General features: G+C 27.5%; 1 protein-coding gene across 1 annotated transcript in view; it reads left to right on the forward strand.

Moving 5' to 3' along the window:
• The first annotated feature begins 6,245 nt into the window (after positions 1-6,245).
• LOC100212491 (DDB1- and CUL4-associated factor 4) overlaps positions 6,246-15,000 on the forward strand; it is a 13,629-nt gene continuing 4,874 nt past the window's right edge. Inside the window, exon 1 of the mRNA XM_065792565.1 lies at positions 6,246-7,542. Coding sequence (XP_065648637.1) covers positions 6,297-7,508 — 1,212 coding nt within the window. The 5' untranslated portion in view covers positions 6,246-6,296 and the 3' untranslated portion in view covers positions 7,509-7,542. The remainder of the gene's footprint in view (positions 7,543-15,000) is intronic.

The following is a 15,000-nucleotide window of genomic DNA, read 5'->3' on the forward strand; positions in this document are numbered from 1 at the left end:
AATAGTGGGCTTTGGCGTTAGACAAAACCTTTTTACAATTGTTTCTAGCAGTAATAAACAGACGTCTGTTTTCTGGAGAATTATTTTGCTGATAAATATGGAAGTAATGGTTTCGATTGGCAATTGCAGCAGCACAATGTGAGGAAAACTATGAAAGAGAGTGAGCCTTGACCTGGAATTGTTAAGAGGAAACAAAAGATTCCATGCCAGCCTGAATCCATGAAGTTATGTAAGAAGCACATTTGTCGACGGGAAGACGATAGATTTTTAACCAAGGGCCATCACGAAGAAAATCACGGAAAGAATCCCAGTCAGCTTTACTGTAGTTGTAAGAGGTTCGATAATAGGGGGATTCAGGTGATGAAGAAGAGTGAGATATTAGTTTTAGAGAGATCAAACTGTGATCTGAAGCACCTAAGGGTAAATGTGGAGAAACTGAGCACTGACTAGGATCAGAAACAAGACATTAGTCGAGTAGAGAAGGTAAATGATTCGGGTTGTCAGGAAAGGTTATTGGTAAAGTTAGAAATATCTTTAATGCGGTATATAAATTTGGAAAAACATCTATCAAATTTCTCTCGTATATTAATTTAAGCATACTGGAACATTTTGTTTGTTTTTCTTTATTTGTAATTTGAAGATTCCCTAAATTGTGTACATTCATTTATTAGTCCAGCATCTATGTCACTATTGTAGAATGAAATGACATAATTAATGCTTTCCATGTCTACATGATCTTTTTTTCCTATATTCAAAAGAAATTTATATTTCTTATTTATTTCTTTGTATACTCTTCCTCTTTTCGATAATTCGTTTGCTAAAGAATCAAAAAGATTATTGTACACCTCTACCCGAAAATTGTCCTTGCCATTAAAAATGTGTCTTTCGCCGCTTGTTTAAGTCATTATAATTTCCTGTAATTTCTTCACTCAAATTTTTAGATTTTTTTTTCGAACTCGTTCATTTTTTCATTTCTTTTACAAATAATTCTAATGAGAAAATTAATTCATAGCCTTCAGAAACATCGAGCCCGGGGTTTGTAAATTTTGGCTGACTTTATTAAAACTTTCAAGAACCTCCTCCCAAATTATTGTCAAAATTGTATTTTCAAGCTTTATTAATTTCTTAAATAAAATATTTGCCTCTCTTTTACAATCAAGCTTTTCTTCGCTTTCTTCATGAATATAATTAAGAGTTTTCAAAATATCACTGAAGCCATTTTTTTAATGCTTTAACTGAATCATAATGCATTGACCATCTTGTAATACTTAAACTTTTAAAAGAAAATTGTAAACTAGCATATTTCTTTAAAAAGTCCCACCTGTGTGGCGATGCAGAAAAAAATACGCTTAATCGTTGCAAAATCCCAAAATAATCAATAATTGGTGTTACTATACTAACTGCTTCTACCCCTAACAAATTTAGAGAATGTGCTGCACAAGGTACAAATTCAGCATATTTGCTTATCTCCTTCAAACGTGCTTGTAGTCCGCTATATTTTCCGCTCATATTTGCTGCGTTATCGTAAGAATGTCCACGAATGTTTTCTATCGGAAGACTAATATCTGTCAAAAAATTTTTGATTGTATTAAATAATGACTGAGCTGTATGATTTGTAATAGGGATAAAAGTTTAAAATCTTTCATATGGCTGTCCATTATAAACATATCTTACAATTACAGCTAATTGGTCGAAGTGTGATTTAGTCACAAAGTATTTCTCAATTATTATCGACTCAACTCCAAATCTGGAGTTGAGTCGATAATAAATGAGAAATACTTTGTGTCACTATTATTAATTTGAGCTACTATTTCTTTTTGGACTCGTTTTTCCATTATTTCTATTTATTCCTCATACACAGTTTTCGATAAATATGAAATGTTTCTTTTTTCAGATTGACGTTTTGTAAGATGGTCGCGTAAAAATAGATCAAATTCTGAAATTAGTTCAATAAGTCCCATGAAGTTTCCATTTCGCGGTGAACCCCACATTTCATCGTGTCCCCTTAGACTCATTGTTCTCTCACTTAAAAATTTAATTATAGCAACTACTCTGATTTATACATTATAATAATATTCAACAGACTTTCTGATTTCACTTTCTAAGTTCTTATCGATTACTTTTATGTTATTTTTTCTGGTAAGACAAATAAGCATATTATTTTTTATGATCTACAGTTTCATCATGACTTTCTAATGCTCTAAAAATGTTCATCCAGTCAGAAAATCCAGAAGTTGCCAGCAAAGAAGAAACTTTAGAAAACATCTTACAAACTAAACAATACACGTGACATTTTAGCTTAGAATAGCATAACCATGATCTGATAACGGTCTGTCCATTTTTTAAAGTCCTTTTAAAATACTTATTAGAAAAGTATCTTTTTTGATCTTTTTACATCCTTGCCGATTCTAAATATAAACTATTACTATCACAGTTATGGAAAAAGGAAGTTTCTTTAGTTAAGCCGTTGTTAATAAATTCTGTGCAAACTAAATCTGACCAAGATGCTAAATTACTATAGTTATCAAAATTTTCATTTTCAAAATTCGTTTCTGTGGCAATAATGTCACTAATATCATCATCATTCTTATCAGATTTTTCTTCAGCTACATCGTTGTCTTCGTTTAAAGTACTTTTATTGTTAGAAACTAATGCAGATACTCTAGCTTCAGTCAAAAAGGAAGTAGTTTTTGGACATTTTGCTGCTTCATTTTTTTTTTTTTTTTCTTGTAATTTTTGTTTCTGGCTTCCACTTAAGTACTTTCTGCCAGTCATAATTTAAGTTTTTTTTCTACAATTTAAGTTATATATTCAAGAATACTTAATAAATATTAACATAACATAAGGAATAATTGAGGAAAACAGCAATTTGAGGTAAATTTAATCGAAGTGTTAAATTCAATCAAAATGTAACTTGTTCGTACTAAGTATAATGAAAGTGTAACTTGTACGTGCTAAGTATAATCAAAGTGTAACTTGTACGTGCTAAGAATAATCTGCATCACAGCAAGATGAAAATATATAACAACTACGTACACAAATTTAAAAAATTAAACAACTACGTACACAAATTTAAAAAAGTTATAGCAAGTAAAAAAGTTATAGCAAGTTTAATAAAATGTTTAATAAAAAAACTACGATAAAAATATTATAAAGTATAAATTTCCAAATACAAAGAACAATTCATAAAGAATAGTTTATCCTGTATCACATGTGTGTTTAAACTTTGCTGTATCCCAGCAAGATAAAAAAAAAAAATGCTAATTTATAAATTAAAAAAATATAACATCGACAGCACAATTCAAGAAAGATAAAAATATATAACAACAATTATGTCATAATTTTTAAACAGTTATATTAAGTATTTTTAAACATGCTGCTACTACAATAAACATATTATAAAGTATAAATTTCTAAATGCAAAGAGGAAATTTATATAGATATTTATCGTGTATTTAAAGCACGCATATACAAAAGCCTATGTATATACACAGGTATATACATGGGATACGTATCACACCAAGAAATAAAAATGTAGCAACAACAACAACAACCAAGAGAAAAAATAAATATTTAACACACATGTACAAAAATCTCTACATAATAACAACCAACAAAATAAGCTCACAATAACAACCAACATCATGATGTTGGTTGATATCAACCCAGTTTATTAAGTAAAAATTAACTGTATTTTTAAACAATCAAAGCTAGTATACTTCTATTATAAATAAAAATTTTTTTATGAAAATAAAATAAAACTGATCAAAATTTGCAACAAAAAACTTAAACTTCTTAAATTTACAAACAAATTCTTACTTAATTAGTTGTAAATAAATAAAAGTAAATAAAACGCAACTAACTAAATGAAAATTAAATTAAAAAATTAGCATTATATTCCAGAATATAAATATATTCTAAAACAGTGTGTGGAAATAAAGACAGTTTGTGAAACTTACTGTATAGAACAAATGTAGCACAACACAACAAAGTTACAAAAAAGAAAGTAAAAAAAAAACATTCTCTCCGAAAAATATCTTATTATATAATTAAAAAATATATATATTACAAACATGTAATTAAATATTAAAAAAGGCTTTCTTTCTAAGAAAGGCTATTTTTATTTCTTTATAATCTAAGTTCTCTTCGGGGATATTTTCTTGCTTAGATATTTTAACTAACTATTAAAAAAAATTATTATTTCAAAATATAAATGTAAACATTTAAGTACTTGGGTAACTAAATATTAAAAGGGTTTCTTTATCTAAGAAAAGTCTTTTTTTATCCATTTTCATAACAAACCAAACCAACCAAAATCTCTCTTTGATGATATTTTCGCGCATATAAAAATCTATAATCTTAATAACTCTCTAAAAATCTCCGTGTCAAATTGCACGAAGGGAATAAAAGAATCTAGTACAATCAGAAAATAAATAAAAAAAACATTTTTTTTTTCTTATTTTCAATTTCTTTAATTTTTTTTTTAATTTTTTAGAATTATATTTGATATAAAATTGAAAGTGTTTGGGGCCCTCTTTTTGCCGGGGCCCTCTTTTTGCCGGGGCCCTGAAGCTTTAGCTTCATTAGCGTACAGGTGGATCTGCGCCTGAATGTTCATGTATAAAACAAATATAGGATTATCTCCTAAAATATTTCAATCCTATTTTGACAAAATAGTTCATAAACAAATCACAACTTTGTTGTCCCAAAATATAATTCAAAACAAACTTCATATTCAGTTCTTTATCGTGGACCTTACTTGTAGAAATTGTTTCCCAAAATTGTAAATACACATAAAACTAGTATAGAGCAGTTTAAAAAGAATCAAAACAGGCATTCTTACTTATGGATTTTAATATATCCGATTTTAAATGTGTTTTTGAAATTAAAACTCAAATGCAAAAAACAGTTAATACAAAAATTATGTCACTGAGTGTATCAACATTTTTTTTATTACCTTAATTATGGTATTACCTCTATGGCGTTTGCTAATTTATTTACGTTATTTCTATGAAGTAGACTAATTTATTTATGTTATTTCTATGGTGTATATTAATTTATTTACTTTTTATTTTTAAATCTTAGTTTGAATTTTTAAGTTTTAAGCAAATGATAATATCTTATTTATTTTTTCTTATTCACTTGATCTTACTGTTTCCTTAAATTTTTATTCTTTAAATTTTTCTTTAAAAGACAACGAATTGTTATCTATTTTACTTTTATATTTTAATTTTTTTTTTATAAATTGTTTAACTATATATGAACTATAGATATTTAAATATTACGGTTTTTGTAAATACGTGAGAATAGGGCTCGGAGATAAGGCTAATTTAGTCTCCTTCTTGCCCCGCCAATATTTATTTTTTTTAATGAGCTTTGAAACTGTATATATTATTTGACTCGTCGGTGCGGACTGGCGGAAACGCGGAAATTTTCACTAGTGTTAGATTGACAAAAAAATTTTTGACTCCAAACACACGCGTTTTACTTCTTGCTCAAATTTTAAAAACGGTACATAAATTATATTTTTATAAGAAGTATTTCACATTTGCAAAAACAAATATATATACTTTTTCGTTTCTTGATATTTCTTGACTTAAAATTTTAAAAATTTACAGGTCTAGCTTTTACAGAGTAGGATTTTTTGTATAAAATTTGCGTAAATTACAGTTATTGTTTTGTTTTTAATAGATTTTTTGTATAAACAATGCAAGCAGCCAAAACAGTTGGAGATGGAACGTTGGGCCCGAAAGAAATTGGTGTTCTTAAAACACTGATGAAATTTACTTTAGCAATGTTACTGGTGCCTATTGTATCTTACTTTTTCCTGAAGACGTATTTTCTAGAAGGAATTCTTGGATACAAAGATGGTTCTGTTGGTTCTTGCATTATTACAGTCGTAATTGTGCATATTATAATTGCACTATATATTTGGACAGCGATCGTTGAAGAGCGACAAGTACAAAAAGAAGTTATTAAAAAAGACTAATATTTTTTTTTATGTCAAAATTGTAGTTTTTCAACAAATTATTTGAAAGATAATATTAGTTTGCATTATTGATAAGATATGTATATAGCCATGTTTATTAAAATAAGTCAATGTTTTTATTTTTTGTATAATTTTTCGTTTCTTGTATTAGTTTTCCATTTGTTCTTCTTTTTTTTTTTATATTTAATCATTTCTATATAAAAATACAAAACAAAAAAAAATTTAATTTATTCACTTTAAATTAAATATGTTTCTATTCTCTGATATTTCAATTTTTGTTTAGAAAACTGTGTAAAATTATTGCACTATGAACCGTGAAATTCCTGGATTTTACTTTGATACTGTAAAAAAAAAATATTTTAAAATTACAAAAGACTTTAAGAAACCGAAACCTTCTCCTGAAAAGCGATTATCTTTCAAACGTGGTTGTACCTTGTTTGATAAACTGCAGCTTCGTTCTGTTTTCTTAAATCAGAGGAATTCTGTTTTAAAGGCAAGTCAATTGCATCTCTTTAATCAAATCTACATGGGTAATTGGAAAAATGCTAAATGCATTCCATTGGAATTTTCCTCTTCACTATTTACAGCTAAAAAAGTATCTGTTTGCCCATTTGGGCAGATAGTTGTAATTTTTTCAAGACAAGATAAAGATGAGTGTCTAAGTATTATTGATGCAAATTGTACAAATAATTCTCTAATTCATTTTTCATTAAAAGATGTTTTTAGTCTTGGCAATTTTCGAGGACAATGTTTGGCTTGGTCTCCTTTTCAAGAAGGCCACTTTGTATATTCTGGTGTTGGAACCTTCTCACAGAATTCTTTTGTAAACCTCTGCAAGCCTTTAAGCAACACTCATATTACTTTGTATCAAGATTTTAAAAATATAGGTTACAATTCTGTTGGTTGGAGTAGCTATGATCAATCAGTTATAGGTGTTGGAGCACACAATTCCACTATATATCTTCATGATATAATTAAAAGAAACTTTATCAGTACATATAAAGTAAACAGTTCTATACAAGCAATTCAATTCAGTAAAAAGCAACCATGTTTTTTTACAGGATGTCAATGTGGATTTCTATATCAAATTGACTATCGATCAAAAAATAAAATTTGCGTACTTGACAATAGTTCACGACTGTGCTGCATAGATTCTATAAAACTTCTTAATGACGAGAACTACATAATTCTTAGTGATCTAGGTGGAAAGTTGATAAAAACTGATATAAGAATGAAACGATGCATAACTGAGTACATAGGACATATTAATAATTATTATCCATTAGATTTTTATATCGATAGCTATGAAAATTTTCTTTTTACGATTGGTTCTGATTCTTATATTCGTGTTTGGGATATAAAATCAAGTCAACTTGAAATTAGTGTATGTGTTCAGGGAACTAGTAAAAGTTTAGAAAAACCATGTATTACTTATTCACCAAATTTATGTAAAAATTATGATTATGGAGCCTTGTTATGTTGTTTTGAAAACAAGTTTCAAATTTGGCCATTAGTATGAGTGAACTTTATCAACATATGCAGGATTAATTTTAGTAAGTCAAAGAAAATTTTGTTATAATTTTTTATTTTCTTATATATTTAATATTAAAAATAATTTTATATATTTATAAATAAAATAGTGATTATTTTACTTTCAAAACCAGAAAGAAGCCATTCCTATATATCTCTATATTTAACACTAATGAAGCTATATACACTTAAATAAGTTAGCTCAAAAAACTCACTTGAGTTGCAATGTTTAAATGTTGTAAAAAGTAAATGTAAAAAAAAAAAAAATGTTAAAATACTTTTAGCATATGACTGAAATTGCAAAGAAAGTATATGCAAAGAAAGCTTCAAGTTTAAATATTTTATTTTTAAGAATATTGTTAATCTCTTGTTTTTATGTCTATTCAATAATATAACAGGTGATAAGTAATTATCTGGAGTGACTTTGTTTTGAAATCATTAGGTTAGTTTTTGTGCATGGACGATTTTATTGTTTTTATTCATAAACTAGATTTAACGCACTACAAAAATGTTTGAAAAAGAGCTCTTATGTAAACCTGTGCACAAGTTTTATGAAAGTAATATAAATGAAGCAAAAAAGTACACAGTTTATTATTTTGTATCTGAAGGAACAAGCAAATCAACCATTTATGATATAATAAGCTATCATAAGAAAAATTAAAGTCATTAACTAGAAATTAATTCTTTCAAAAAAACTAAAATATCAGATAAAAATTTTGTTCAGATAGTTCAAATGTTATTTCTTTTATATGAATTACAAGGATCGTGATTGGGTTTTAGATGATGAATCTTATTTCACACTTTAACATTTAGCTATTAATGGAAATGGATTCTATTTACTGATGATAAACAAATGCTCCTCCATCAATAAAATATGCAAAAACTTTTAAGTTTGAAGCTAAAGTACTAGATAGCATTTTTGTGTAGAGGATTTGCTGAATCATTAGTTAGAGAAAGTGGCTTTGATATTAACCATTATGTATATAAGAAAGAATGTTTAGAAACTAGGTTAGTGCCATTTTTGAAACAGTACCATTCTGATCACAATTAAATATTTTGGCCATATTTAACTAGTTTGCATTACAGCATAAACGGCAATAGCTTATTTAGTTGAAAACAATGTTCCAGTGGTACCCAAGGAAAAAAACCCTGCAGATCTTCCAGAGTGTAGACTTCTGGTCTCATTTGAAAAGGAAAATGTATGACAACAACTGGTGCGCTTCAGGTACTTATCAATCCAGAAGGAGAATAAAAAAACGTTTAACTGTTTAATATTCTTTATCAAATTTTAAACGTTTAAAATTTGATAATGAATGCGTACAAGAGCTTATTAGAGGGGTGAAGTCTCGATTTATACATTGAAAAGAGATCGTAGAAGACGATTGAGTAAAAAAATAAAAAAGGCATTAAATATGCTTTAAAATTTTTTAGAAATATTGTTTTTATTTTTATTGAGCCATACAGCTATTTTAAACTCATTCCTCATAATTACTTATCAAACATTGTGGCAATAAACCATTCTGTTTCTCTACAATAAACTAATTGTGTATTACTTTTGATATATTTCATTATTGATTTTTGACTGTGCCACAAAAACAGATGTATTATTTGTTTCAGTATTAGAAATTAGGTTATATAGCAAGTTTATATATCATAACCTCATTTTTGTAACTTACATTTTCTATCTAGTATTCAAATAAGGATATCATGCTTTGGTAGCTCTTTGAAGATGTGATTTTACAAAAGGTTTTATAATTTTCCAACTATATCTGAATCAAAATACTTGAGTGCTCTTTTTAAAAGAGCATGTATTTGGTTTAATTTACTCTCAGGTGCAACAATTTAATAAGACTATTTTAAATTCAACAGTAATGTAACTCATAAATCACTTTTTAATTTTTATTTAGTAACTTCATCACATAGAAATTAGTGATTGGGGAGTTATTTTTCTAAGTTTATATATCAAACATGGAATATGTTTTTCACAAATTTTTAAACCCAATATTATTTATATAATGGTTTTGCTAAAAAGTAGCCAGTATTTTTTCAAAAAAATTTATTACTTATTTTTAGTTGCATAACTAATTTCAAGTAAAGCATAATCATTGAGTTCTTGCTAATGCCTAGGATTAAATTCTGTTGATTCAAGGCATTAAACTTTTTATGCTTTGAATCAAATGAAATAAATAAAACATTTAAGTGTCTCTTTGTTGTTGAATCTTTCATTGCGCAAACGGTTGCTTAGTGATTAGAACAAATAATAATCTGTTTGCACTAAATCAGTAAAATAAGACAACACTTTTCAGTCAAACTCCAATAGTTTTTGGTTTTGCAATGTTAGGACGGTTATTGTCATAAATATAGCAAAGGAAGTGTGTCATGTCATGGGCATTTTTTTAAGAGTTTTTCTGGAAGCTTGTTAAGTTGAGCACAGAAGTTTGCTGTTTTAATTGTTGTGTTTGACAGAAGCTATCCCAATGCACAATACTGTCAACACCTCACCAAATCAAAAGCAACACTATTTTAGGTTTAAGTTGAGTTTTGTGGTTGGTTCTGACAGTTGTTTTAGCCCTAGCCACTGGCGCTACTTGGTGTTGTTTATTTAGAGTACTTCTCATCTATGACAATGATATGGTCAAGCTAATTAAATATGTGGGGCAAAGACATTAACATATAAGTGTCTGTTTGCTGATTTAAATGGCTAGCATTTAGTTTGCGTGGTATCCAATCAACAAGATTGGAGATCTTTTTCATTTTGTAAAGGTGTTATTATTTCATGAAGAGTGTCCTTTTGTATCAACTTATTTTTATTATTAAATAGAAATTTTTTTTTATTGCTACACAAACTTGAATAAATAAATATATCTTGTGCTTGCAAGGTGATGAATAAAAAATTTTTATCAAAAATATTTCTTTTATGGGTTTATTTCAAGTTTCGGTTAATAACTTTGTATACAAAACAAAATTTAAATAAGTTTGTTTTCTGTTACTATACATTAAAAGGCCTAATAAAGTTTTTTTTGTTTTTAATTTCATCTGAATTTTTTTCATTTGTAAATAAGTTAAAAACATTTTTACATAATCGTTAAAGTGGTTTTTTATAAAATTTCTTTTATCTTACCGTTTATAAACCAATTTATGAATTAACAAATGATAAAAAGTTCCTTAACGAAAAACTTTAGACAAACTTAAATTAGCTTAATGCGTACATAAATTGCTGGCAGCATAATGCTTTAAAACAAGGCCTTATATATAGGGTAATTCCATATGAAATCATCCAAAAAAAAAATATTTTCAACACTCTTACATCTCAGAATTTGTTCATTTTTACCTCACTTGCAGTCCATACTAAAAAAATAATAACTGCAAAAATTTTAGTTAAAAATACACATGGGCTCCAGAGATATCGTCAGTTTAAATAATGCTGACTCAGCATTTTAGTGATTATCTGAAGTGACTACAAAGCAACTTTGACATATAGTATCTTCATAATGGCTGTGGGGAAATTTACTAAAATTTGGTACCCTAATAGATTTTTACTTGCGGAATCCAAAAAGAGCACCCTCAAGACTTGATTGTCTCAGGAAATATCTTGTTTATCCAATTTTGTTCAAAATTATTGACTTGTAAATTCATGATTTTTGGAGGTAAAATGAAGGCTGTGGCAAAAATCCTGAATAAAAAGTTTAATTGTATATCATTATTTTAACTACTAAAAAAAGTTAGATTCATCAATTGTCTCTCTAATACTTGGTCAAAATTTGCGTTTAAAAATTGTGTCTTTTTAGAAAAATTTAAATTTTGTAACGAAAGCAAATTGAAATGTTTTTAAAAACATTTATTTGAATAAAACATCCAATAGTGTTATTTATTGATAAGTTTAGGACGTTTATAGCTATAGGCCAAAGGAGGGCCAGGGGGCCTCTGGCCAATTCTTCCTTATCCCCCCAATCTCCCCTGGATTTTTTTATTTTTTATTTTTTGCATCAAAAGATATAATAATAAATAATTACTAAAATTCAATTTAAAAAGTTTTTTTTTAGTTTAAGTTTGAGAAACAATTTTTTTCATTATTTACCTCTTATTTCAAAGTAAGCACTCAAAACTATGATCTTTTCATAATTTTAAAAATCATAAACTTTGAAACCAAAAATATTGAAATGTTTTTTAAAACATTTTAACAATCAATATTTCTATGGTATTATTTAGTAGATTAATACTAATAAAGTCATTGACATAATAAGGTGGACAGTGGGATTTATTTAAACCCTTCTCAGCCTTCCTTCCAAGGATTTGAAAAAGAAAAAAAAGAAAGACAAATCTAAATGCAAAATAAGTAAATAAAATTACAACAAAATTATTTTAAATGTATTTAACTTTTTTTTGTAAATAACTGTTTATATTCTATAAATTCAAATCAGATATGTTGTATGTACGACCTGATATTGTTGTGGGTGTAGAAATTAGACATATAACTTCAGAATTGAGCACCCAACACTCGTCATTTCTCATTGGCCAAAAGAAGTTTTTACCTGGTCCATGTGGATGCATGAATTTGACTTTTATATCAAGCTCACTTACATCTTCAGCAATCCCTACCCACCAAAATCCGTCATAAAAATATGCAATAAAATCCATTTTTTTAATGTTTAGTGAAATCTCTTTATTATGTTTGCTTTTTGGAATGATATCAAATATTTTAATACATGTATCAATACTTGTTTTTTTATAACCTAAAGTGTTTTAAGCAATTGGAATAAAATGATGATATGTCCTTGTGCCAGGAACTGTTCTTCCACCTAAATATCTTTTTTCTAATTGTGCTCGTGTTAAATTTATCTTTATCTTTAGTAAATAATTTAAAACAAATTCCATTTATCTTGGCTTTACTAAAGCGGTACATTAAATTAACATCTAAAATCTGCCCAGTAGTTATTTCTTTTAGACTTTCTTGACATGCTACTCTTTTAACAGTCCCACCAATACCATCACAGGGGGATTTACCATGACCGGTGGCAAAAAATACCCATTCAGCATTTAAATCAAAGTTTTTACTTTGATGACAAAGATTGGTGAAGTTTTTAAAATTTTTAAATTTTGCTGCACAACCATCAGAAAATTATTTCACACTTGATACATGAGGTAGATTTTCTTTGATATATCTAGTTATATCTTCCTGAGTCTTGTAAATAAATCATGTGTCATGATTAACATCTTCTGAAAGGTAACAAAAAGATTTGTGTTTGAGAACTTTTTTCTCTATAAAATAAAGTACAATCGTAAAAAGTAAACATTGACTTTTACTCCAGTGATAACTTTGAACTTCATCCTGAACAACATATTGATAATTTTCAGCAATTCTCCTAAAATTAAGCATTCGTTTTGGTTAAATTTTCTTTACAGTTTTTCAAGTATCTACTTTGTGTTTTTGCAATATATGAATGAGTGGTAAGGTTGTCAATGCTGTCACATAATAAATCATTAAATTCATCTAGTGGCAATGATTGTAATAGTAGTGTTATATGATCGGTACTCTGCCATTGCTTGAATTCTACATCTTTTTTGAGCTCATGGTCCATAAACTCCTGCACTAAAAAAATTTTTAATGCTTCAATATCAGGGCATTGGTTACATCGATGCAACATACATTCTGCATTTTCAAGTAAATAAACAATGAATGCCATGAAATCTTTATAACTTTTATTCCACCTAATGGTATCAATGAGAAATTTTGTATTTTGGTGATGTATGCATACACATACATTATGAGTACCTGACACATTAGTTGTAATACACCATTTAGGTTTAAGAGTACAGAACTTTAACAAACTGACTTTGATGTTAGGGTAGTCTTTTTTAAATGCAACATGTAATTCATTAAGATTGAGTAGCAATAATCTTTTTTGAACATGTTGGTTTTTCCTAACACTTACAAAATCTTTTTTTCCTGGCATCATTCTCAAAAATTCATCACTTTGATAAAAGTTAATCACTAAATCAACTGTTTTTGGTGAAAGTGGATTTCCAATTTTTTTTTATGGCAATGATAGAATTCCATGCTAATTTTTAACTTTTCTTGCAGTTCGAACAAGATACTCAGACAATTCAAAGTAGCTTGATATCTTTGTATGTGCCCATGATTTTTTTTTATTTCATACATTAAAATGTCTAGATCATGGTCATTGTTAATGCTGTTGTTTGAAATAGGGCTTTTTACTTCTGTTGTTAAAGAAGTTTCTTTAACGTTATATGCTAATGAGACCATTTTTGCAACTCTGTCAATAGTGTTCTCAAACTTTTGTTTTGCTGCAGGCAATTTGCTGTGTTTTGAAAAGCTTTTTAGTTTGACTGGTGAAATTCCAAGCAATTCTATAGTGGTATCTAACTTAATTTTTTTCTCACTTTTTGATTCCCATTCCTCCTGTGAATGTAAATCTCCATCTGTTGCAAAAATTTCGCAACAAAATAATGTTTATGTAATTTTTAAAGTCAAGGGAAATCTTTATATTACCTAAGAAACAAATTTAGTTTTAAGTTTTTAAAATAACTGAAAATATAAAAATTTTATAAATAATAAAATGTTTTTATTTTATTTTAATTTTCATATTAATTCTGTTGTAACTAATGTTAGATTACCTTTTATAGTAACTTTTTTACTTCCCTTGTGTGTTCCAAAAGGATTGCAAGACTTTGTAATTTTTCTCTCAAAATATTTTCCATAGAATTGCTCATGATAATAACATATAACTCTTATTAAACAATATTTTTCCTTTAAATTTGCTCGCCATATTATTATTTCTTGTTTTTCACAAGAAAGATCTTTGAATGGAACAAAACCTTGTTTTCTAGAAAATCCAGTTTTGTGGCAATGAATGTTAAGACTTCTTCCAATGTCACATTACTCCATATTAAATATGTTTATTATTTATAATATTACCTGCTAAAAAAATACAAAAACAATAAAATTCACAATCATTCTTTAAAAAAATACAAACAAGGAAAGTACAACCTTTAAAAACAACAAAACAAAACATTTGCTTGTTTTTGATATAATAAGAGGTAAGCATTCACTGATTTGAATTGAGATAATGATTAAAAATTGTTTCTCAAACTTAAACTAAAAAAAAAACTTTTTAAATTGAATTTTAGTAATTATTTATTATTATATCTTTTGATGCAAAAAATAAAAAATAAAAAAATCCAGGGGAGATTGGGGGGATAAGGAAGAATTGGCCAGAGGCCCCCTGGCCCTCCTTTGGCCTATAGCTATAAACGTCCTAAACTTATCAATAAATAACACTATTGGATGTTTTATTCAAATAAATGTTTTTAAAAACATTTCAATTTGCTTTCGTTACAAAATTTAAATTTTTCTAAAAAGACACAATTTTTAAACGCAAATTTTGACCAAGTATTAGAGAGACAATTGATGAATCTAACTTTTTTTAGTAGATAAAATAATGATATACAATTAAACTTTT

The sequence above is a fragment of the Hydra vulgaris genome, chromosome 03 (assembly GCF_038396675.1).
Source record: "Hydra vulgaris chromosome 03, alternate assembly HydraT2T_AEP".
NCBI classification, from domain to species: domain Eukaryota; kingdom Metazoa; phylum Cnidaria; class Hydrozoa; order Anthoathecata; family Hydridae; genus Hydra; species Hydra vulgaris.